This window comes from Trichosurus vulpecula, chromosome 6 (genome assembly GCF_011100635.1).
Source record: "Trichosurus vulpecula isolate mTriVul1 chromosome 6, mTriVul1.pri, whole genome shotgun sequence".
Lineage (NCBI taxonomy): Eukaryota > Metazoa > Chordata > Mammalia > Diprotodontia > Phalangeridae > Trichosurus > Trichosurus vulpecula.
In genome coordinates this window covers 76,744,293-76,770,826 of record NC_050578.1, presented here as the reverse complement: position 1 = coordinate 76,770,826, position 26,534 = coordinate 76,744,293, and the positions used below count along the sequence as shown (strand labels likewise).

At 39.8% G+C, this 26,534-nt stretch overlaps 1 protein-coding gene across 2 annotated transcripts in view; it reads left to right on the top strand.

Annotated features, from left to right (window-relative positions):
* SHROOM3 (shroom family member 3) overlaps nucleotides 1–16,488 on the top strand; it is a 123,425-nt gene extending 106,937 nt beyond the window's left edge. For both annotated transcript variants that reach the window (XM_036763019.1, XM_036763020.1), the window contains exons 8-10: nucleotides 1,551–1,701; nucleotides 8,574–8,846; nucleotides 15,162–16,488. In XM_036763019.1, coding sequence (XP_036618914.1) covers nucleotides 1,551–1,701; nucleotides 8,574–8,846; nucleotides 15,162–15,530 — 793 coding nt within the window. In that variant the 3' untranslated portion in view covers nucleotides 15,531–16,488. The remainder of the gene's footprint in view (nucleotides 1–1,550; nucleotides 1,702–8,573; nucleotides 8,847–15,161) is intronic.
* Nucleotides 16,489–26,534: the final 10,046 nt, after the last annotated feature.

The following is a 26,534-nucleotide window of genomic DNA, read 5'->3' as shown; positions in this document are numbered from 1 at the left end:
AAGTTCTAGCTTTGCAATTGTCCTTGGGCAAGTGACTTAATTTCTTTGGGCCTCACTTTATCCATCTATCAAATGACTGAATTGAATGATTTCTGCAAACTCTTTCAGCCCTGAAAAATTCCATGATTTTATGAATGTAAATGACTAGTCCAGTCTTCAGTAATAAGTGATGGGTAGTCAAGACTTGTGAGTCCCATCCAGCCTAATGTTCCATGCAAAGGGAAAAAGCAAATAGTATGATGGAATAAGCCCTGGAAACTATTCAGGGTTCTAAAGTCAGTTCTATCACTCATTGGCCATGTGACTTTGGGTAGGTCACTTAACCTTGTTTGTGTCAGCCCAAAAATGAGGGTCATGGATATTAAGATAGCATCTTTGAACATCCTAGTGTTTGCACATTTTTATAGCCCTTTGGGCATAGTTCTAAACTGCTCTCCAAAATGGCTGGATCTGTTCAAAACTCCACCAACAATGTATTAATGTTCCAATTTTTCCACATCCTCTCCAGCATTTATCATTTTCCTATTTTGTCATGTTAGCCAATCTGACCGGAGAGATGTGGTACCTCAGAGTTGTTTTGATTTGCATTTCTCTAATCAATAGTGATTTAGAGCATTTTTTCGTGTGCCTATAGATAGCTTTAATTTCTTCCTCTGAAAACTGCCTGTTCATATCCTTTGACCATTTCTCCGTTGGGGAATGGCTTTTATTCCTATAAATTTGGCTCAGTTCCCTGTATATTTTAGAGATGAGGCCTTTATCAGAGACATTGGTTGTAAAGATTTTCTCCCAATTTTCTGCTTCCTGCCTAATCTTTTTGTTTATACAAAAACTTTTCAGTTTAACATAATCAAAATTATCCATTTTGTAATGCTCTCTATCTCTTGTTGGGTCATGAATTCTTCCCTTTCCCATAGATCTGATAGGCAAACTATTCCCTGCTCTCCCAAATTGCTTATAGTATCAGCCTTTATTTCTAAATCATGAACCCATTTTGACTTTATTTTGGCATATGGGGTAAGATATTGGTCTATGTCTGGTTTCTGCCCTACCATTTTCCAATTTTCCCAGCAGTTTTTGCGGAATAGTGAATTCTTAGCCCAGAAGTTGGATTCTTTTGGTTTATCAAAGAGTAGATTGCTATAGTCATTGACTTCTGTGTCTTGTGTACCTAAGCTATTCCACTGATCAACCACTCTGTTTCTTAGCCAGTACCAGGTAGTTTTGGTGACTGCTGCATTATAGTACAATTTGATACCTAGTATGGCTAGGCCACCTTCCCTAGCATTTCTTTTCATTAATTCCCTTTATGTTCTGCACTTTTTGTTCTTCCAGATGAATTTTGTTATCATTTTATCCAGCTCTGTAAGATAAAATTTTGGTAGTTCGATTAGTATGGCACTGAATAAGTAAATTAATTTAGGTAAAATTGTCATTTTTATTATATTAGTTCAGCAACTGATGTTATTCCATTTATTTAGATCTGACTTTATTTGTGTGAGAAGTGTTTCATAGTTGTGTTCATATTGCATTTATTCTTTGTGATTTAGGAGCATAGAGAAAGAAAGAGTGGGAATGTTGATCAACTGTCCTGCCTACTATAACGTGTCTGCACCCAAGGCAGAGCTTCTGAACAAGCTCAAATCCATGCCTGCAGAGGGAAATGAGGATGATGACCAACTAGATGTCAATGAAAAGAAGGTAAGTTCAGAGCTGGGTATCCCCTGCTTTACACCAAAGAATGTGGCCAGTTAGTCAGTCAACAAGCATTTATGCTTAGCATTGCACTGAATGACGGGGCTACAAAGGAAAACAAACAAAAAAACAGTCCCTGCTCTCAAGGAGCTTCCAATCTAATGTGGGAGACAACATGCAAATAAGATACATGCTGGATAAATTGTAGATCATCTCAGAGAAAAGGCGCTAAGAATAAGGAGAACTGGGAAAGGCTTGTTTGCAGAGGTGGGACTTCAGCTGAGGCTTGAAGGGAGCAAGGAGGCAGAGATGAGAAGAGAGGGCATTCCAGGCATGGGGCACTGCCAGTGAAACTGCTAGGAGTCAGGAGATGAAACCTAAACCATCCAGTGTCCCTGGATTGCAAAACTAAATGTAGTGGGGAGTAAGTTGTAAGAAGACTGGAAAGGTAGGAAGGGGCCGGGTTTTGGCCAAAAGAGATTTTTTTTCCTTTTCTATTTATTAATTAATTTTTTTTTTGTTTACAACACTCAGTTCCACAAGTTTTTGAGTTCCAAATTTTCTCCCCTTCCCCCCTCCTCTCCCAAGACAGCATGTAATCTGATATAGGTTCTACATGTACCTTCACATTAAACTTATTGTCCCAATAATCAAGTTATAAAGAAGAATTATAACCAGTGAAATGAACCATAAGAAAGATGTAACAAAACCAAAAAGAAAAAAAAAAGATAAAAAAGAGAGAGAGAGCAATTGCTTCAATCTGCATTCAGATTCCATAATTCTTTCTCTGGATGTGGATAGCCCAAAAGAGATTTTATATTTGATTCTGGATGTTATAGGGAGCCACTGGAGTTTATTGAATGGGGCAGGATAGCAGACAGGGGAGATGGGACATGGTCAGACTGTGCTGGTCAGACCAGAAGATCACTATGACAGCTGTGTGGAGGGGAAACTGGAGCGTGGAGATGAGGCAGTGACACAACCAATACTTCTCACTAACGAGATGTTACTCCAGGACTTTACCAGGGCAGGTTCTTACTCCTCCACACACAGCAGACAGCCTTTGTCTCTTAAATCAGCCATTACTTGGCTAATGACAAGCATCCCCAAGCCTAGGCTGGTACTTTGGCAGTGGCTGGCCTGACACCAGTTCCATAGTCAGTCTGCCCAACTTCAGTGTGACAAAAGATCAAAGGTGCTTCCTTCTAGACTGGAAGGAACCTCAAAGGTCAGCTAGTCCAATCCACCCATTGTAGAGATGAGAAAATTGAGGACCAAAGGTGGGATTTGAATCCACACCCTCTGGTAGAATAACAGTTCTTAACTTGGGGCCTTCGGATTTAAAAAAAAAATACTTTTAATATCTGCAATATAGTATCACTGATTTCCTCTGTAATCCCATGTGTTTTATTTTATTCATTTTAAAACATTCTGAAAAGAGGTCTGTTGGCTTCACTAGACAAGGGTACTCATATTATATGATGAGACTTCTGGGTAGCCACATTGGCCATTTAAAGTAAAAGGTCCCTTTCTAAGGGCAGCTAAGTGTCACAGTGTATTTTAAAAAAAAACCGTTGGGGAATCAGGACTTGAAGTATTTATGCTCTTAAGAGATAGATGGCATCACCAGGAAGCTAGGTGGTGCAGTGGAGAGAGGGCTGAGCCTGGAGTTAGGATGACTCACCTTCCTAAGTTCAAATCTGACCTCAGACAATTACCAGCTGTGTAACCCTGGGAAAGTCACTTAATCCTGTTTGCCTCAGTTTCCTCATCTGAAAAATGAGCTGGAGAAGGAAATGGCAAAGCATTCCAGTATCTTTGCCAAGAAAACCCCAAATGGGGTCATGGAGAGTCAGACATAACAACAACATGCATGTCCCTTTCTAAGGAAGAAGGCCCCCTTGCAGCAGATTAAATCTAAGATATGAAATAAAATATTTAGCAGGTCCAAAAAAGCCCCAAGGTTCTTCTTAATTGAACAAAGTCAACAGCTTTTTTGTTAAAAAAAAAATATGTTTTAAGGGATAAGTACTTGGCTTGGAGGCTGGAAGACCTAGGTCCCAAACTTGCCTAGGTACTCACTAGCTGTGTGACCATGGACAAGTCACTTAAACTCAGATCCTCAGTTTCCTTATCTGTAAAATGGGGATAATTATAACTGCATTACCTACAAATGAGACTTTATAAAGTTTAGAGCTATATATAAATGTCATTTATTACCATGTGCAAGACAATCTCAGTTGATTTTTGTATCTTAAAGCCACCCTCCGCCAACAATTAGAACTGGGTTCTGCAAATTGCTAATTATCAGAAGGTACTTCTTTATAGGAATACATAGCTGTCTAACCCTACAAAATCTCCCAACCCAGACCCTCATGAACGTTCAAAGCAGCAAAAACTGAAAATGTTGGTCATGGGATTTCTCTTCCTGTGTAAATATCCATTCATCAAGGTCATGCATAAATGTTCAATAGGAAACGTTTGTGTCATCATTCTCAAGGTCAGGGTGCTCACCCACACTCCCATCCCTAAGCTGGAAAGCTCCCAGTGAAATGCCTTCTGTGAGCCCCCTGCCCCACAGAGGCTGCCATCTGTCCTTGCATGGCTCAGACACCAACACTCTGAGGGAATCCATTGTAAAGTTTTGGCTCCCTCTTGGGTACAGGTTATTGGTGATTTTTCCAGAGACACGGATTCCTCTAATAGGAGTCTATTGCCCTCAGCAACTCCCCCTACTCTCCCCCACCCCCACCCCCCATACTTCTAGCCCTCTCAAGCTTATCTGTTTCTCTCTTAGACAGCTCCATTTATCTCTATGGGCAGAGGTGTCTCTAGGCTGGTCTGTCCTGTCAAGAACGTGCTCTGCTATTTCCCCCTCCAGCAGTGAGTGCTGGCAGCTCTTCAGCTGATTCCATGGTTAGGATGACATAGTCTCCTCCTAGAGAGTGTTAATTTTACCCTTTTTCTAACACCTACATCACAGCACACCCACAGCATGGCATATTCCTGGGGCAAGGCTGCTTCCTGAGCAGTCTCCCTTAAAGGTCTGTTTGGATGTTTTTGTCAGGATGTGGCTCCCATATTCATTTATTGGAAATGTGGCATTTCCAAGCATGTGTTAGACTCATATGGTCTTCTCTTTTCAAACAATTCTAGAACTGATAAATAGAAATATGTATAGAATAACTTTATGTATATATACCTATTTGTGTCTAATGGTGGCCATCTCTAGGGCAAGAGTGGGGGGGGAGAGAAAAAAAGCCATTTACATATTAACTTTGTTGTATAAATATACACATATATACATTTTATATACATACATATATAAGGAATAGTATGTTGTACATAGTAGATTTGCAGTTTCATGGTCAATCTTTTTTTTTATTATTATATTGTGCTATGGAAATGCTTGTTTTATTCCATAAATTAAAAATAAAATAAATTTTTAAAAGATAAAAATAAAAACAGTTCTATGTGGGGCTAGTAGAGCCAATTTACCAAATTCCTTCCCCCACCCTCAGCATTTTTTATCCAAGTCTCTTGTAAACTGGGCCTTCAGATCGACTTTTCAAGTTGGGTTGCCTGCCTTAAAATGCCAGGATGGCAGTTTACCTGTTGCCTTTTGCCCCCTCCCCTAGTTTGATATTTACTTGGAAAATGTACCTTTGAATTAAGTTCCAACAGACATGTATTAAGTCTTTCTCGACAAGGCACTGTCCTAGGATACAAAAAAATTGAATAAGACACAAAGTGTCCTCTCAACCTAATTCGAGGGGAAAGATGTGTGCAAAAGCTATGCTATAAGGCAGAGTGGTCAGTACAAAGGACAGGTCCAAAGTGGTTTTATGAACATGAGAAGGAAGAAATCCCTTTTACCTGTGGGGGGAGCACAGGTAGTTATGTAAATGGCAACTGGATTGGTCCTTGAAGGAAGAGAAGGATTTTCAGAGGTGGAAAATGAGTGGAGAGGAAGAGGAGAATAGTTCATTCCAACTCTTTATGACCCCATTTGAGGATTTCTTGGGAGTCAAAGAATTAGGTAACTAATTAAAATAAACCAAGATCTTAAACAAAACTCTAAAACTAAAGAAAAGGTTTACACACAGGGATGGAGAGATCTGATGGAGGGATAAAGGAGATCCTGTGGGAATAGGGTTTCATTAAAGTAGATCAAATAAAATTCGTTATAGGGAGAGAGGACTGCCTTTAAAAAGGAAGGGGGAAATTCCTAATTCAAATTCAGTATAGCTGGACTGAAGAATAGTTGGAGTGGGGAGGAGTCAGGTGTAAAATTGGAAAGGCAGGAGTGGGACAAATTGTGAAGAGATTTAAATACCAAACACATGAGCTGATATTTGATCTTGGAGGTGATAAGGTAGTGATACAGATGGCAGTCACATAGGACAGTTCCTTTGATTTTAACAATAACTGCCTGTTTCTGTTTCTTCAAAGAAGGAACAGGATGTTATTCCCCCTAGAATAGGTAAGTAGGTATTTCAATATTTTGGCTTTGTGATCTCAGCAATGTGAGTGACCTCTTTAAGGTTTGTGATCTGTTTAGGCCTTCTTGTCCTGTGAATCCATAGTCCATGCCCTCCCATCAATCCTACACAAAGGGTCCATCCAATATACTGGGCACCTGTTGCTAGATCTCTTGACCCACCCGTGTAGGTAGAGAGGTAGGTAGTGAGAAAGAATTCAACCTTTATATATCCAAATGCGCTTTTAATGATAGGAGAGAGTTTTAATATATATCTCCTTTAAGAACACTAACCCCAAGTCTATTCAATGATTAGGTGCTTTGGGGAATACATAAATTAGAGGACAGTTTCATCCCTTGAAGATACAATGTAGTTGGGGAAGAATACAAAGTAGCTAGAGAACAAAATAAGGCAGCATGTAAGGATTGATGTTGTATTGGGTGGTACCACTGGTAAATGTAGAAAGGAAGAGGAAGTAGAAAACATTTTGGGCAAAGACAGGCAGGGAAGAGGTGGGATGATGACCAAATGACCTCTAAAGCTCCCTTCCAGCTCTTGATCTAATAATAATACACCTGCCACAGGCATCCCTGCAAGGCATGAAATGAGTCACATGATTGGATTCTATAGCCTGGTCTTGCTGCCCTCCCTGATGAAATTTCTAATCATTGAGGTGGCATCTATTTCCACGGATGCTCCAGCAGTTTTCATCCTCTTTCATCTTTTCTTTAACGGTGGCCACTAATACCTATTTATCCTAATACATTTGGAATAAAAGGAGTACCAGTGGAAGTAGAAATGGAAGAAACTGAGACATTCACTTTTCTCAATCTTCTAAGTTCTTCACTGGGCCACAAATAATAGGTCTAGGGCCTAAGTGACTTTATCAAAAAATGAATGTTGAAAATTGTCTGTACATGTTATTAGAAAAAAATAAAATACTATTAAAAGAAGTCTTTTTAGAGGTCATCCATCCCTATATCTCACCTCCTCTAGAACCATCCCATATACTTCCTTATTTTATTCTGTAGTTGTTTCGTGTGCTAAATGATAAACTGTTCAAGGAAAGGTACTGAGTCCCTTAAATCATGTGTTCCACACAGCCCATAGTACCCAACCCAAGTTCATTCAAGGATACAGGTGAATGGCTATGACCATTAGATTTAGAGCTGAAGAAAACCTTAGGGCAGCCAATCCAGCCATCTCATTTTATTTTTTTAATGTAAATTTATTTTTTATTTTTAGTTTACAACACTCAGTTCCACAAGTTTTTGATTTCCAAATTCCCCGCTTTCCTTCCCCCGCCCCCAGAAGGCGTTATAGGTTCTACATATGCCTTTACATTGAAATTATTTGCATAATAGTCCAGTTGTAAAGAAGAATCATAACCAATGGAATGAAACATGAGAAAGAAGAAGTGAAACCAAAAAAGAAGGGGAAAAAAGAGAGCAAATAGTTTGCCTCAATATGCATTCAGACTCTGTAATTCTTTCTCTAGGTGTGCATAGCTTTTTCCATCATGAGTCTTTTGAAGCTGTCTTTGAGCCTTGTATTGCTGAGGACAGCCAAGTCTATCAAAGTTAGTCATCACAGATATCGTAATCATGTATAATGTTTTCTTGGTTCTGCTGTCTTCACTCAGCATCAGATCATGTTAAGTCATTCCAGGTTGTAATGAAGTCTGTCTGCTCCTCATTTCTTATAGCACAATCGTATTCCATCACATTCATATACCACAACTTGTTTAGCCATTCTCCAATTGATTGGCATCCCCTTGATTTCCAATTCTTTGCCACCACAAGAAGAGCTGCTATAAGTATTTTTGTACAGACTGGTCCATTTCCCACTTGTGTGATCTCTCTGGGATACAGCCCTAGAAGTGGTATTGCTGAGTCAAAGGGCGTGCACATTTTTATAGCCCTTTGAGCATAGTTCCAAATTGCTCTCCAGAATCAGACATCTCATTTTATAGACAAAGAAGCAAGACCAGGGAGGCTAAAAGAGATTGCAAGATGGCTCAGTGGATAGAGCACCAGACATGAAGTCAGGACAACTTAAGTTCAAATCCAGACATTTACTAGCTATGTCACCTTAGGTGAGTCATTTAACTCTGTTTACCTCATTTTCCTCATTTGTAACATGGGAATACTCATAGTTCTTAACTCACAGGGTTACTGTGAGCATAAAATGAGATATTTTGCTATGGTTGCTCAGAAGAGTTGAGATTTGAATCCGGGTCCAGTTCTTTCCCATTCATTATGCACAGCCTCTCTCTTGAACTGATCCTTGGCAGTGTGGAATTTGGGTTGGCATGGAGAGGGCATCCAAGCCTGGCACCAGCCTACCTTTTGCTCTGGATTTTAACATCCCTATGTGTTTACTCCATTATCATTACAGGCAAAACTCATCGGAAGCCTTCGGCTTAAACTGGAGTCCCTGAAAGAAGCGAAGGAAAGTTTGCTGATGGACATCAAGCTCAACAATGCCCTTGGGGAAGAGGTCGAAGTTTTGATCAGCAAACTCTGCAAACCCAATGAATTTGACAAATACAAGATGTTCGTAGGAGACCTGGACAAGGTTGTGAACCTCTTGCTTTCCCTCTCAGGACGGTTGGCCCGAGTAGAAAATGTCCTCAGTGGCCTGGGTGAAGATGCTGATAGTGAAGAGCGGGTAAGTATCCTAACTCATCAATTGAGCATTTATGGAGTGCCTGCTGTGTACCTATCACCTATGCAAAAGTCAGATCAACACACATTTATTAAGCCTATGCTGGGGATACAAAGAAAGGCAAAGAACAGTCCTTGCTCTCAAGGAGTTCACAGAATAATTGGGTTATCTTAAGACCTGCTCCCTAACCCTCAAGCATATTGAGGAGACAGGGTATGTGCCTATAAAAGAGAAGGATCCAAATGTGTGTCACACAGACTGAGGCGTATCTATAGAACTGCTGGCCCAGGAAGTACTTAGAAAAGAAAGTGTTGAGGATCTAGGTGGCCCTTCCTCATTACCCCACCCCCTGCCTCTCCCCAAAATGTATTATTTTGGGTATTGATCATTAAAAAAAAAGAAAGTTTTCAGGATGGAAACTGTCAGGGTATATGGCTTCCATCTGGAAAGATGGGTTGGCTGCTTCTCAGTGAGTGGAAATGCACCATGGGAGAAAGGAAAGAAGGGGGTATTGGAATGGAGAATCTGATTTTGGGCCCTTGTTGCATTCGTTGCAAGAAAGCTGGGGCAGGTACTCCAGTAAAGGACTAATTTGAACAATAAGCCCCAAATCTGACATCTTGGGAAGCCTCTTACTGTTTGGGGGGGTCTCCTAGCAGCCTGCCCAAACTCTGCCATCACGCTCATCATGCTCCATTGAAGCCAGAAGCATGTGCCATTCCAGCACGGCACCCAGAAGGGAACCTTGTGCCCTTTCTGTCTTAGAATCATAGACTGTTAAAGCTAGAAAGGACATTGGTGATTGTCCATTTTCCAGATGACGAAATTGGGATCTGTAAAGGGGACATGAATTATCCAACATTACACAGCAAACTAATATTGTCACTTGGACTAGAATTCAAAGTTGCGGTTAAAGAAAAAAAATGTACATAGTATTTTTGTTGCATATTTAAAAGAAATAGCAAATTGTGCATAGTAGATCTGCAGTTTTGTGTACAATCATCTTCTTTATTGTACTATATACAGAAATGCTTGTTTTATTCCGTAAATTAAATTTTTTTAATTAAACAAATAGGGCATGGCATAGTGATTATAAATGGTATGTCCCTGAATTTCCTATATGTCTACGACAAGAGTCTTCTTCCTGTTGTGAAGATTTTTTAAGTTACATTTTATTTTTAACTTTAGAAAATTTGCAAAATATCAGTACATGCTGCTACATATTTTGAGCTCAGAGCAGTTTAGGGCCAACTTAGGAGCAGGGAAAACTTAGAAGCTGTCCAAGGCTACCAAACATGACCCTTTTTATTTTGAGACTAGGTCTCCCTAACTCACCCAGTCTAGAAATGCAGCAGCCACTCAGAGGCCTGATCCCACAACAAATTAGCTCCAAAATTTTGACTTGCTACACATCCTAACCTATCGCTCACCCCTCCTTAAACAGCTTGGTGGCCCACTGCTCCCTAGGGCTCACCACATTGGTCCTAGATTTAGTGTGACCATCCATTTGCCTTTATCCTTACTTCTGCTCAGAACTCCTGAATTCAAGCAATCCACCAGCCTCCACCTCCCTGGTATCAGGGACCAAAAGGGTGCACCAATTTGTAAACTTTAAAGACTAGTATGAATGTCACTTATTATGATTATCAGATGCCAAACAACTGGGATTACAGGTATAGGATGAAAACATTATTTTCAGGGCCTCTCTTTATCCTTCCTCCCCCAAATATTTCCAACATCTTTCCTTCAGCTAGACATAAAGGGAGTCAACGTGGCAAATGGGGAGGAGTGTAGAATGATTCCCACATAATCTTTTCAAAATCCTTTCTTGTTTCTTCCCAAAGGAAAACTTTCATTTGAAAAGAAATCCAGAGGCTTAAATACACACACCAGATTGCTAACCTAGATCGATTTCACTATCCCTGTGAACACCTGGGAGACGAGGATGCTCCCCTGTTCACCACTCCTAAGGGACATTCCTGAGAAGAGTGTTTTTCTCCTTCCTTCCAAATCTTTCTCCTCCCTCCACCCACTTGTTCAGCTGCTATAGAGATGTCCCATTTGTGGGAGTCGTATAAAGAAGCCATCTTGATCTGGGTTACAAAATGGCTATCACATTTGAAAAGAGGAGAATGAAATAGATGATGGGTTAAATTTAAATATCAAGGGTGTTTTGAAGGGTCTCACTTTTCAAGTTCATGGTCTAAGTTGCTGATACTGTTTTAGAATTGTTTTCTTGATTTGTTCTAAAATATTCCTGTTTTCGTTTTTCTCTAAATATTAGATAAAGTCTTTAGGGAAAAGATCTGGGGGATTTGGGACAGGGAGGCATTAATTAATCTTCAGGGAACCCCATGTGAATGTGTGTATGCTTGAGTAGATCTTTGTAACCTTTGGATGGGTTTGTTTCTATTTTAACTTTTGCAAAGAATTTTTCTCCTAAATGTCAAAAATCTTTTTTTACCCCTCTGATTAAACTTTAAATTATAAATTAAAACCATCCCTTGGTATATCACACATTGGGCCAAATCCTATTAAAGGTTCTTAATAAATCTACTGGGATATAAACACACCATACTGGGCTTTTCCTCCCACCCCCCACTTACTTTCATATAATGTCTTTCTCTCTCTCTCTCTCTCTCTCTCTCTCTCTTCCTTCCTCTTCCCCTCCCCCCCCCCCACACCCCCATCTCTCTCTCTGGCACTTTTGGAAGAGATAATGAAGAGAACTAGAAAGTGCTTTAGTTTCTGCATCCATAAACTGGGAATAATAACAGTGCCTACCTCACAGGGGTGTTATGAGGTTCAAACGGACACACACACACACACACACACACACACACACACACACATACTGTTTTGCAAACCTTAAAGTGCTGTATCAGTGCTAGCTATTTTTGAACACATGTTCTAATTTTTGAAAATTCGATTTTATCACCCTTCATACAATTAGCTTTCTGTGTTCCTAGGAGCAAGACAAAAAGAGAAAGCTTGGTGTTTAACACAGACATTCCAAACTTTTCCAGGAATAGAACTTTGGCCATTCAAAAATGCCAGGCCCTTCCTCATCTTACTTGACTGAAGGGCAAGGTTCCCACAGGGTTTTCCTGCTACCTCCCTAATATCCCTAAAACAAATGCTAAACTTAGGAAAATTAGCCTGCCTTGATTTTGTAATGGCATTGTCCGATACCTTAATTTAAAGAAAAAAATTTTTTTATCAATCTTTTCTTTTTAGGCAGCTAGGTCACACAGTAGATTGAGTATTAAATTTGGAGTCAGGAAGACCTGAGTTTTAATCTTGCTTCAAAAACTTACTAACTGTGGGGGCATATCATTTAACCTCTTGGCCCTTCAATTTCCCCATCTTTAAAAATGGGGCTCTTAAATAACTTCTACTGGGGCAGCTCAGTGATACAGTGGATAGAGCACCAGCCCTGGAGCCAGGAGGAACTGAGTTCAAATCCAGCCTCAGATACTTGCTACCTTGTGTGACCCTGGGCAAGTCACAAGTCCAATTGCCTCAAAAACACACACACACACACACACACACACACACACACACACACACACACACCGATTTTTAGGGTAGTTTTGAGGACGAAATGAAATAGTGTATATAAACTACCTTGCAAAAATGTAAAGCATTATAAAGGTGCCAGCTATCATTATTATTATTATATCACCTCACTTTCTAATTGTGCCCTCCTCACTCAACTGCCAAGTGAGCCATCCCTTGTAACATAAAAGAAATATGAAATAAAGCAGGTCAGCAAAACTAACCAAGACATCAACTGAGTCTGGAAGTGTATGCAATGTTCTACACTCATAATTCCCTAGTCATTGAGCATTTATGAAGCACTTACTATGTGCTGGACACTGGCAAGCACCTTTGCAAACAAAGGGAGGAACGTACATTTCTTTTTTTCTTCTTTGGTCCTACACAATGTTGTTTCTTTTTTTTGGGGGGGGGGGATGTTGTTCTTTAGGAAAATTGGTGGTTTAATGAATGGAGCACTGAGCCTGGAATCAGGAAGACCTGAGTTCAAATTTGGCTTCAGACACTAGATTTGTATCTCTAGAAAAGTTTGCCTCAGTTTCCTCAGCTGTAAAATGAGAATAATAATAACCCCAACCTCCCAGAGTTGTTGGGAAGCTCAAATGAGATAATATTTGCAAAAAGTGATGAGTACAGCACCTGGCACACAATTGGCGCTCTATAAATGCTTATTCCATTTCTTCTTCCCTTCCATTACATTGTGGTCATTGTGGTTTTGAAGCAGGGGACCTTCTGGGAAGATGGCAGAATAGGTCAGAAATTTCCAGGCTCTCCAGATTTCCTCCGAAAACGGACAGAAAATTGCCACAAAACGACCGTAAAACAGCAAAAATAAGGGGGTAAAGTAGTTGTCCTCCTAAGATAACTTGAGTGGACCTCAGAAAAGATAGGACCTCCAGGGGCTGAGAATTGGCCTGAGTGGTTTTGGTTTCCTGGTTCTGTTCCCTCTGCAAGTTTTCCCAGGGTTCTTTGAATCCTTCACATTCATCCTTTGTTATGGCCAATAATAAATCACACATCTCATCTAGAAAAGTTCACTGATCATCCCACAATTTGTGTTATTTTATTCTCTGTCCCAGTAGTTCTCAAGGTATAGTCTGGGAGTCCCTGAGTACCTTTCAGTGGTTGGTCCACAAGATCAGCATTGTTTTGAAATAATGCTAAGATTCTTGTTTGTTTGGGGTTTTTTTGAGGGGAGAAGGCAAGGCAATTGGGGTTAAGTGACTTGCCCAAAGACACACAGACAGGTGTCTGAGGTCGGATTTGAACTCGAGTCCTCCTGACTCCAGGGTCAGTGCTCTGTGCACTGCACCACCTAGCTGCCCCATAATGATAATGATAAATTTCTAACATAATATAGATAGATATAACTCACAGAAACAAGTTATTTTTAAATTTTTTAATAATTTTATTTATTAGCATTAATTATAAATTATGGCATAAATACACTGTGTAATATTAATATTTATAATTCCTAGTAATTAAATAATAATTTTTAAGATTGGAAGAGTCCAGAGATCAGAAAATTTGAGATCCACTACTCTGTGCTATGCAAAATAATTGAAAGAATATAGATAATGTCTTTTTGGTGGGGAGGAGAAGGAATAGACAAGATGAACTTTTTAGGTCTCAAAAATATAAGAAATAATTTGTTCAAAAAATATTCAAAGTTTGGTTAGTAAACCAAAGAATTTGGTAAGAAGGCAGCATGATTTAATAAGCTATATAATAGACAATAACCACTCAGTGCCCCCAGGCTGGGCAACTTTTGGAGAGAGTCTGCTGATTGGCTTCCATAGAGGAAGCTTCATCACTCTCTATTCCCTACATCAATGAAGTCACAGATCCTAACCAGAATATATGAACTTTCATTCTGGGATCTGCTTCTCTTCTGTTCTGTCTTTGCAAAGCCCTCATGCAAGGTTCAGAGATGAGAGAGAAGGCAATTCTGGATAATTCAGTCATCTTATCACAGTTGTTAATTAGCAAGACCTTTAGGTCTTCTCCCCAAGAAAAAGTGCTAAGATGTCATAGCTTCAACTGACTTCAAATGGCCTCCTCAGACTGAAGCTGGTGGATGCCTAAAAGGAGGCTTCCTAATGAACAAGGTTTATCATCATCACCATCATTAATTATGATTTATCATTAATTTATTAACATTATTTTATTATAAGTACGTATAATATATTATGATACTTTGTGGTGTGATTAATATATTTATTATTAATTGTGATTTACTATATTCACTACTGTGGTTTATATTTTATGATTCTTTCTAAGTTAGTAAAAATTATTGGTATAACAACAAATAAATTGTAGGTATCCTATAAAATTAATAAATATATTAGTAATTGAGGATGATGATAGCCTGGCATTTCTATAGAGCCTACAATATGCCAGGCACTATGCTAAGCACAGCATAAATGTTATCTAATTTGATCCTCACAACAACCCTGGGAAGTGGGTACTATTTATTATCTCCATTTGACAATTGAGGAAACTGAGGCAAACAGGTTAAGTGACTTGCCTTCCTGTCTTCAGGCCTGGTACTTTGTCTCAAGTGCCACCTAGCTTGGCAGGTATAATATTAACAAGCCAGGCTTTTGTGGGATGCTTTTCAGGTACTTTATAGGTATTGTTGCTTATATGAAAAGTGACTCCTGTACAACTCTGCCTCAGCATTCTCATAGGACATTTAAAGTTGCTCCTTCCTTACTGTTTCTTGCCCTATTCATTAATACACTTCTTTTGATGTGGCAGAGCTCTCTAAATGAGAAGAAAAAGGTGTTGGCTGGCCAGCACGAAGATGCTCGTGAGCTCAAAGAGAACCTGGACCGTAGAGAGCGTGTGGTCTTAGACATCTTGGCCAATTACCTCACCGATGAGCAACTCCAAGACTACCAACATTTTGTGAAGATGAAGTCGACGCTCCTCATCGAGCAGCGGAAATTGGACGACAAGATCAAACTTGGCCAAGAGCAGCTTAGCTGTTTGTTGGAAAGTCTTCCCAGGGACTTCCTCTCCACAGCCAGGGACCCAGCGGTCCTTCCACCTCCCGAAGCCAAGGCGACCCCAACCGAGGGCTGTACATTCAGAAGCGTGCTTCCAGCACTGACCTCTTCACTTTAGCCTCTCCTAGAAGACCCAATGAAAAACTCTCTTTATTCTCAAAATTATTTAAACTGATCAGTTTTCAAATTATAGTCTGCTAAAAAAAATTGTGGGGTTTTGGCATTTTTTGATGGAGGGAGGGGAAGGTAACAACAGAAAAAATACACAACTCTAGGTTTGTTTGGTTGTTTTTTTCTCTTCTCAAAGCTGCCCAAAATATAACCCTTTCTGTTTTTCCATGATAGGAAGAAAAGTAATGAAACTCGGGTTGGTGAAAGGGTGGTTGATTCTTTAGTTTTTAACCAGACTGGGTCAACATTAAATAAGTTTCACTGTCAGGAATGTGTCCTGGTCTGCCTTCTCCTGGGCAAAGTGCCCTATCTATTAGAGTAGAGTTATGCAATAAAGAAGGATCTGTAACATAAAGTCTTCTAAAAAATATGAAGAGAAAGGGGGAAAAGCCCTAAACATTGTCGCTATTTATATTTTTTAAATGAATGAGGATGTGTAAATGTTTGTTTATATGCTAATCAGTTACTTGACTCTATGATGGACACAGCAAATTCTGTTGAAGTGATGCCTTTGAGAAAAATCTTTAATGAGACAAAAAAGCCCAAAGATCATTGTACCAGCATGGGAATTTGTGCTTCCTCCCCCAACCTCTCTCTCTCTCTATCTTTCCCACTCTCTCCTCTCTCCCTTTCTGTCTCTGTCTCTTCTTTTTCTGTCTCTCTCTCTGTCTTCCCCCCAATCCCCATCTTTGTCTATCTGTCTCTCTATCTCTCTGTCTCTGTCTCTCACCCCCTCTCTATCTCTCCCTGTCTTTGTCTCTCTTCTATCTCTTCTGTCTCTGCCTCTCCCAGTCTCTCTCTCCATTGTACTCTGTCTCCCTACCCAACCTGTCACTCTCTCTGTCTCTCCGTTTTTCTCTCTCCTTGCCCCTCCCTTCCCTGCTCCCATTTTTGTCTCTCTTCTCTCTCTCTGTCTCTAATCTCTTCTGTCTCTGCCTCTGTCTGTCTCTGATACTTTCTTCCCCTTCTCTCTATCTCTCCTCCCTTTTTGTCTCTGTCTCTCTCCTCTTTCTTCTGTCTCTGTCTCTCTGTGTCTCTTTGTTTTAAGTGATCTAAGGGACACAGTGGCAAGGAAAAAATTCTGTTTCTGCTTCGGCTACCCTGAGTAGAAAATGTTCGCAGGCTGCCATCTCTTCACCGTGTCATGATAGAGCTGGCATCAGAGCCAAGAAGCCCTGGGTCTGAGTCCCACATTTGACACCAGTTTCCTCGGGAAGTCACTTCAGTTCTGAGTGGTGTCAAACTCAGCCACAAGAGCTGCACCACCAAAACCATGTTAAAATGTAATTGGGAAGTGCTTAACAAAAATAAATTAAAATACAACATGAGTGTGTGGTTTTCTTAAGTCAATATGCCGCCCCCAGGGATCAGTTTCTATTTAAATCTGACAGCACCGTTCAAGGCAACTCTAAATGAGAGAATGTGTGGATCTGTCCTGGTGGAGGGAAGTTCCTCACTGGGAGTTCCCTAACCACTTAAGGTCCAGTTCCTAACCTATTATCTCATCAATTCCTAATATTCATTCTAGTCGCACAGGTTACAGCCACAGTTTGTTAAAGGAGGAGGCAAATTCAAAATGGAAATGAGATCATTTCCCTAGCCAATTCAAAGTGGAGAACTATCCCGATCCCTAGTTCAGGTCCTGGAGTCAAATCAGGAGCATGCTGGAACCAGCTCAAAATGGCTTAAAAGGACCTAGTGTTAAATTTTCAGTCCAAGCATTTACATCTCAGAAATCAGCATGGTAGGGTTTCATTTTATTCCGTTGATTGTCTAGACTTCACTGTAAAGTGATGAAGAAAATGTTAAAGTGTCATGGGAGGAAGAGCCAGTTGTTAAACATTTACCAGCACACTCCTGGAATGTCTACGACCTGACAATTTGGTGTTCTGGTGTTTATTGGTTTTAACTCCCAAATGAAGTTTGCACAATGTTTTAAGGAGGCTTTTTTGTTTGCTTTTTTCTAAAATGGTGGAACCTTCCAGCAACATTTTTCTGACATCCCTTCCTTATGTCAGAGAATTTTATTTTCATTGTCTTTTTTAGAGAGGATATTTCATACTCCCAACAGTGTCATGCCATTGACATAATCAAGAAAAGATGGAAATAAAGCGAAAGGACCAAGACCTTCTGGCCACCCCAGCATTTTTAGTGAATTTACCACTGAATCAAGTAAAAGATATTAACTACCTACTTAATTAAATTAATTAAATTTGTTTTTATAATTTAATTTATATATGTAAATATATAATTATAATAATATAAATTTAACCTACTTAAATCAATTAGTAATAACTAGGTTGGCAAGATTACTCCATTGGAGGACTATCTAGCTAGGTGTTACCATGAATACAGCTGGAGTCAGGAAGCCCTGAGTTCAAATGTGGCCTCAGACACTAACTATGTGACCCAGGGCCTTGATGCCTTAGTTTCCTCATCTGTAAAATATGGATAATAACAGCACCACCTCCCTAGGTTGCTTTGATGAAAAAGTAAAATAATGTTAGCAAACCTTAAAGCACTATATAAATGCTAGCTATAATTAGTACTGTGGGGTAATGCACAGTCATTGTTTTAGATTTACTTTCCTTGGGTCAGCTGCTCATTTGCTGAAGCCTTTCATATTTGGTGGCCCACCAGACACGGTTTTGGCCTTGCTTCTGTGCCTTACCATATTTTCCAGGTTGCCCAGAAGTAAAGCATCACTGGACACAGGTTAGAAGTGAGAGAGCTGAAAGAGTTAAATTAATTTATTTGAGATGGGGGGGGGAGGGGATTAAGTGGTGATATTTTTAAATTCTTGATAGTATTCCATTCATTAAAAAAGTGTCATGATCTTTGGACTCTAAAACAAGACAATCACTTTTTTTTTTTTTTTTTGCTCCCGGACACATGCATCCACCTGAAACTTTAATAAAACAAAAACTCAAAGGTCACCGAAATGTATTGATTTGCACTTGGAAGTTTCCACTCTGTGCAATTTTTGATGTTAAAAAAAAATGACATTAAGACTTTTTCCCCACAAGGTAACCATTATTTTCATAGTCATAGACTTAAAACTGAATGGGCCTTTAATGTTTTTGAAGTATATGAATTGAAAGTAGAGCTAGGTGGTTTATAGAGGGCTGGATCTGGAATTAAGAAGACCTAAGTTCAAATGTGGCATCAGACACTTTTCTAGCTGTAGGACCCTAGCCAACTCACTTCACCTCTGACTGTTTCCTTATCTGTAAAGTGGGAATGATAACTACTACTTTGCAGGGTTGGAAGGATCAAGTGAGATAATATTTGTAAAGCACAACACAGTGCCTGGCACATAGTAGGTACTGTATAAATACTAGTTTCTATTGTTATTCAGTTCTATGAAATTACATGCAAAAAGCTCCTGCCATAGACATTAAGTTGATGATATGAGTGTTTAATAGAAAAACTGCATAGTTTAAAAAGAGTAAAGATAACTTGAACATCCAAGTGAAATTACAGGAGGAAGACTCCAGAAAATCCACTGCATGTTTTGCTGGGAAAGGGTGGGCATGGGCTTCTGGCTAGCCATCTTTTAAAAAATATATATTTTTAGTTTTAACATTCACTTCTATAAGATATTGAGTTCTAAATTTTCCCCCTTTCCTCCTCCCCAAGGCAGCATGCAATCTGATGTAGGCTATACATGTATGATCATATTAAACAAATTTTCACATTGGTCATGTTGTGAAAGAAGAATCAAAGGGAAAACCATGAGAAAGAAAAAACAGAAATAAAAGAGAAAATAGTCTGCTTCAATCTGCATTTAGACTCCATAGTTCTTTCTCTGAATGTGGATAGCATTTTCCATCATGAGTCTTTTGGTACTGTCTTAGATCAGGGCTGTCCAAAATACGGCCCGTGGGCTGCATGCAGCCCGCAGTGCGATTTTATATGGCCTGCCTACAAGCATAGAAATTGACATAAATGCTTTAGTAAATGAAGCCAAGCTACTGCAGAGCTCTCACTAAAATGTCAAATCAAAATATATTGTCTATTGTTTCAATAAAAACTTTTAGAAGTACCATGACTTTTCATAGCACTTGTTAAACCTAACTAAGGTAAGACTACAAATGAACAATTAGTATACTGTATTTTTTATTCTGGGTGAGGCCCTCAAATAATTATTTTAATGCAGCCCTAAAATAACCCAAGGTTGGACAGCCTTGTCTTAGATCATTGTATTGCTCAGAAGAGCTAAGTTTAACAGTCAGTCATTGTACAATGTTGTTGTTACTGTGTACAATGTTCTCCTGGTTCTGCTCACTTCACTCAGCATCAGTTCATGCAAGTCTTTCCAGGTTTTTCTGAAATCCACGGGCTCACCATTTCTACTGGAACAATAGTATTCCATTACGTTTATATACCACAACTTGTTCAGCCATTCCCCAATTGATGGGCATCCTCTCAATGTCCAATTCTTTCTATCCATCTTAAAGTTCAGCGGTGTTGTTGGGGCAGAAATGCCAACACTAATTCATAACTTGTTTTTCCTAGGTTTCTATTCATTAAAGAAAATTTTCTAAATAATCCAGCCTCTTTTTTAATAGTCCAGTAAATCCTGCTGATTTTTTTAAATTTCTAAGTGCAAAATATCCCATAGTGAATGAATTTTGAAATTACCTTAAAAAGACTTCTCTTGTGATCACCCAACAGTTTTTCCTAATTCTTTTGTGGTAAAGGAATTTTGCTGTATTAAGTATTGCTTGAAATAAGTAACCAATTCAAACTTAAAATTTTAATTGTTATACAGGTTTTACTAATATGCCAGGAAGTTTAAGGGGGGAAAAGCTTATAATATCAAGTTTTGGTTGATTTACTCTTAGGAACCATTAGTTAGAAAAAGATCTCCTTCATTCATGCCTATATTCACCCTCTCTCTGCTTTTACACTCCTATTCCATCACCAAAAATTGACAGGGGAAAAAGCATGCCTCCATTTCCTCCATCATTACCATGGAAGCGTGACCTGATATTTCAGTAACAGGTGGTTTCATTGAAGACACGTTTGTTCACTGTTGAGCTACCTTCCAATTTTCATCTTCAGGGAGTTACTCTTCCTGTCTGTCTCAGATAACAAGTATTTATTAAGCACTTATGTGCCTGTCACTGTGCTAAGTGCTAGGGATATAACTACAAGTAAAAAGACAATCCCTGCACTCAAGTTGCTTACATTCTTAATAGAGGAAGACAATGCTGAAAAGGGTAGAGGTATACTCATATTGGGTGCATGGTGACAAATTTCAGAGTCAGAAGCACTGCCAGGCTAGCCTAGGCTCATTTCCAAAATGGAGACACTAGAAGGAACCTACCAGTGGGAGAAGGGGACCAGCATCCAGAGGGATGTCCCAGAGTGAAAAGACCACAGATGCTGAGGGAAGGCTCAAGTTGAGTCGTGATAGTTTTTATCCCATATGGTAATAATATAAAAGTTACCCAATCGCTTTGTAGTACTATGAAACTCTGGGCAATGCTAATGTTTATTGGAATGCCCATCTCCATGACAGACAACTTTTCCTCCTAAGATTCCATGGAAAGATCTCACCCAGCTAGGTGGTGCAGTGGATAAAGTGCTGGCCTTGGAGGCAGCCCTGAGTTCTAATGTGACCTCACTTACTAGCTGGGTGATCCTGGACAAGTCACTTAATCCTGTTTGCCTCAGTTTCCTCATCTGTCAAATGAGCTGGGGAAGGAAATGGAAAACCTCTCCAATACCTTTTACCAAGAAAACTCCAAATTGGGTCACAGAGTCAGACACGACTGAACAACGTTCTTTCCCCTTGATTGGTGCAACTTTTCTTAACGGTGTTTTGTTTCTAGGTATGCCTGGTGACCAAAGAAAGTAAAGAGAAGCCAGTCCAACAGAGGCACAGGACAGAGGTTGACCAGGTTGTTGGTTTTTGTTTGCTTGTTTGTTTGTTTTTCGCTCACTGACACTTAACAACCCAGTTCTCTTTCCTCTGTTCCATAGATCTGTATGTTGATCATTGGGAAAGTGGTTTCTAAAGAGGAAAATAAACAAGTCTGAAGGACTTACATGCACTCCTAAAGTAAGAGTTTAAAATGAGAGATTCCTATTATGAACCAATATCACAACAAGCCAATTTTCTCCATTCTTCACACCTCAATAATTAACAGATAGGTGACATAGGGTAGAGCAGAGAATGACCAAGATGACCTGAACTTTTTTTTTATTACACATGCTCTGAATTAGGAATTACCTTTCAATGTGTAGTTAAAGGAGCAACTGAAGCTTTTCCTGTATCTGGGGAAAGGTTAAATTGATATTTGTGTTCTCCAAATTCATTTCTCTCCAGCTCAATTCCCCTTAATCTTGAGTGTGCTTGAGGTTGAGGTTTTTAAAGACAACCCAGGATTTGCCTGGCCAGCTTCTGAACAGTCTCGTGTTAGAAGATGGTATTCACTCATCCTGGTCCCAGATGTAGTCAGAGGTGGGACTCAAAGATAAGCAGTAGGCTCTTTTAGCTGCAGCAGTGAATGCCCTCAAAGGGCCCCATGTTACAAAGAAAAAAAAAAAGGAGCTTCCAAGAAAAAAAAATTTCCCCTTTTTATACATCTCACTGAGGGAAGCAATATAACACCAGGTATGACTTTTTGGGAAAGGGGAATTTCTTATTGCTTTTACTCTAGATTGTTTGTTGTTGATAATTCATGTCTGACTCTCCATGACCCCATTTGGGGTTTTCTTAGCAAAGGTACTGAAGTGGTTTGCCATTTCCTCCTTCAGCTCACTTGACAGATGAGAGAACTGAGGCAAACACAATGAAGTGACTTGCCCAGGATCATACAGCTAGTAAGCTTCTGAGGCCAGATTTGAACTCAGAAGGATGAATCTTCCTGACTCTAGGCCTGGCGCTATGCACTGCCACCTAGCTGCCCACTCTAGATTGACCACTATATTAACTATTGTCTTACCACCTCAGAAAAGGGTGCTGCAATTGTCCCCTCCTCTTGACCATAATTTCACCTAAAAGCATACAATGAGTCCATAGTGGATGCAAAGGTCATAAAGACCTCAGACCTCCTTCCCTTCTCTGGGGAGCTTTCCTGAACCATTATCTCATTGCGAAGTCTATGTTGGTCTTGACTGCAGTGGCTATTCTCATAACACTCAAACATGAGCTCTCACTCATTATCGAATACATTGCTATGAGTTAAAACCTCTTCTGGGCATTCTTTGAAAGGGATTGGGGAGTGACTGCTCTTCACCTATGTTTTTATCTGTGTTGAAACTGCCACCACAGATGATACAGGTCAGCAGCTTCTCTGTAGACACTGGGTGTTAAACTACACCTTGAACCTTGCCAGCTGTATTTTCAACCACCCAGATGGCTAAGAGAGATTTTTACATTTTTAAATACAATAAAACTTTATTTAAAAGTATAAATAGGTGGCCCAGTGGACAGAACTCCAGGACTGGACTCAGTTAGACTCATCTTCTTGAGTTCAAATCTGTCCTCAGATACTTACTAGCTGTGTGGCACTTAACCCTGTCTGCCTCAGTTTCCTCACCTGTAAAATGAGCTGGAGAATGAAATGGTTAATCACTCCAGTATCCTTGCCAAGAAAACCCCAAATGGAGTCACAAAGAGTCAGGCAGGGCTGAAAACAACTGAATAACAACAATAAAAAGATGTAATTTGCTGGCGGAGCCAAGATGGCTGCATGAAGGCAGCGTCTTACTGGAGCTCTCTCACAAGGTCTGTCAGATTCTTATAAAAAAGTGAATTTGAGCAGATTTGAGAGAGTCAGAAACCGCGAGCAGTCTGAGTGGGGCAAATTTCCAAGCCGGGAGAGTCTGAAAGGCTGAAGGCACGAATCTGTAGGCTTGGAGAATGCTCGGTGTGCGGAGCTGCTCCAGACCAAAGAAGAAGCAGCCGACCAGGAAATCCACGTGGGAGACAAGCTGGGAGAAATCTGGGCACCCGAAACTGGCAGAGATCCCCAGGCCTCCCAACACAGGACAGCAGTCTGTGGAAGCAAGGAGAGGCAGCGCAATGCCACCGGCTGGGAAACACCGAGCCCTGAGGCTTGCAGCCCGAAGGAATGGAACGCAGCTTCTTGAGCTTCCGGGAGACATAATGGCCAGGTAAAGGGCTCTAATCCCTCCCCCCTCACCCAGAGAATTCCTCAGGAAAAAAAAAAAGAACGCTGGAACAGAGGAGAAATAAGTGGGGCTTCAGTGGTCAAATAGTAGAAGTTCATCAGTCCCAGAGGGGCAGAGTTGGCAGGGGTCAACACCAGAAGCCCAGACGTAATCTTGCTCCCCCAGGGGAAGTGCTAGATATCAGCTCAAACAACAAACAGCTGAGACCATTGCTGAAAAGCAACACTGCTGGAGAGCACCCATAGGGAGTGAGAAGTCAGGGAGCCAGACCCCTCCCCCACACCTCAGGAAACTGAAGGCTATAATTCTAGACTCACAATCCCCAGAATAAGAAAGCTGGAACAGAGAGCCCTGAGCCCCAAAGGCAGAAATTTGTTGTAAAGCCCAGAAAAGGCAAACCAACAAACATGAAGAAGAACCCAAAAAAAACGAGGAAAATAGATTCTTTTTATGGAGACAGGCAGGATCAAAATACAAATATGGAAGAGGACAGCAATGACACTGTAGATACATCGGATACCTCAACAGGTAATATGAACTGGTCTCCAGCCCCAAAAGCATTGCTGGAAGAGCTTAAGGAGGATTTTAAAAACCAAATTAGGGAACTAAAAGAAAAAAATGGAAAAAAATGGAAAAAATGGAAAAAAAAAATCCACTGATGAAATCAAGTCCGTAAAGGATAAGATTGGCAAAATGGCTACAGAGATTCAGAATCTAGAGAGAGAAAATGACACCCTGAGAGGCAAAATCAACCAATTGGAAAAGGAGACTCAAAAGCAAAATGAAAACACTAACTCATTAAAAATTAGAGTTGAGCAAGTGGAAGCTAATGAATCTATGAGGCACCAAGAAGTAGTAAAGCAAAATGTAAAGAATGAAAAAATAGAAAAAAAAAATGTGAAATATCTGATTGGGAAAACAACTGGCCTGGAAAATAGATCCAGGAGAGACAATTTAAGAGTTATTGGTCTACCGGAAATCCACGATTGAAAAATGAGCCTTGACAGTATCTTCGAAGAAATTATCAAAGACAACTGCCCAGAGGTCCTAGAACCAGGGGGCAAAATAGTCTTTGAAAGAATTCACCGATCACCCCCTGAAAGAGATCCCAAACTGAAAACACCAAGAAATATTATAGCCAAATTTCAGAACTATAAACTAAAGGAGAAAATACTGCAAGCAGCCAAAAAGAAGCAATTCAAATATTGTGGAAGTACAGTAAGGATCACGCAGGATCTCTCAGCTTCCACATTAAAAGACAGGAGAAATTGGAATATAATATTCCAAAGGGCAAAAGAGCTGGGACTACAACCAAGGATCAACTACCCAGCAAAACTAAGCATAATTTTTCAGGCAAGGTGATGGACATTCAATGAAATAAGGGAATTCCAGACCTTCCTGATGAAAAGGCCAGAACTCAATGGAAAATTTGATCTCCAAATACAAAATTCAAGAGAGACATAAAAAGGTAACCAGGGGGGAAAACCCCACAAACCTTATTAACCAATAAGGGCAGGTTGTCTGTATCTTTATGTGGGATTATATCATCATATGTATGTTTTATATATATACATATATATGTCAGTCTTGAGAATGGTACAGCTATTATGAAAATTGAAAGGGATACACATAGATTGTGAATGCCTGTATAATTTAACTGATGTAAAGATAAAAAACATAAGTAAGAGATGTAAAGGGAGGGCTATGAGAAAAGAGGTAGTAGAAAAGGGTAAATTACACCAAATGAAGAGGCACAAAAACATATTATAGTAGAGGGAAAGAAGGGAGGGAGAAGAGCAGTATTTGAGCATCACTGTCATCTGATCTGGTTCAAGAAGGGAATAACATACCCTGATAAGTTTAGAAATCTAACTTGACCTATGGGAAGTAGGAGGGGAAGGGGGAAAAAAAGGGACGGGGGTGGTCAGAAGGGAGGGGAGAAGTAGCAAGTGGGAAACGGTAAGATAAGGGAGGTGAATAAAGAGGGAGGGTAAGCTGAGGAAGGTGGCGGTCAAAAGCAAAACTTTGTTGAGGAGGAGAAGGGGAAAGGGAGAAATAAAAGCATAAACAGGGAAATAGGATGGAGAAAAAGACACAGATAGAAATCATAACTCTAAACATGAAGGGGATGAACTCTCTCATAAAACAGAAGCGGATAGCAGAATGGATTAAAAACCATAATCCTACAATATGCTGTTTACAAGAAACACATTTGAAACAGGGGATACACACAGGGTAAAGGTAAAAGGCTGGAGTAAAATATATTGCGCCTCAGCTAAAGTAAAAAAAGCAGGTGTAGCAATCCTAATCTCAGACAAAGCAAAAGTAAAGATAGATTTAATTAAAAGAGATAAGGAAGGACATTATATCCTGCTAAAAGGAACCATAAACAATGAAGCAATATCATTGCTTAACATATATGCACCAAGTGGTAAGGCATACAAATTCTTAGAGGAGAGGTTAAGGGAGTTACAGGAAGAAATAGACAGCAAAACTATAATATTGGGAGACCTCAACCTCCCCCTTTCTGAACTTGATAAATCTAACCTCAAAATGAATAAGAAAAAAGTTAAGGAGATAAACAGAATTTTAGAAAAGGTAGATATGATAGACCTCTGGAGAAAACTGAATGGGGATAAAAAGGAATATACTTTCTTCTCAGCAGTACATGGCACATACTCAAAAATTGACCATGTACTAGGGCATAAAAACCTCACAATCCAGGGCAGAAAGGCAGAAGTAGTCGAAGCATCCTTTTCAGATCATGATGCAATAAGAATCATTTTTAATAAAGATCCATGGA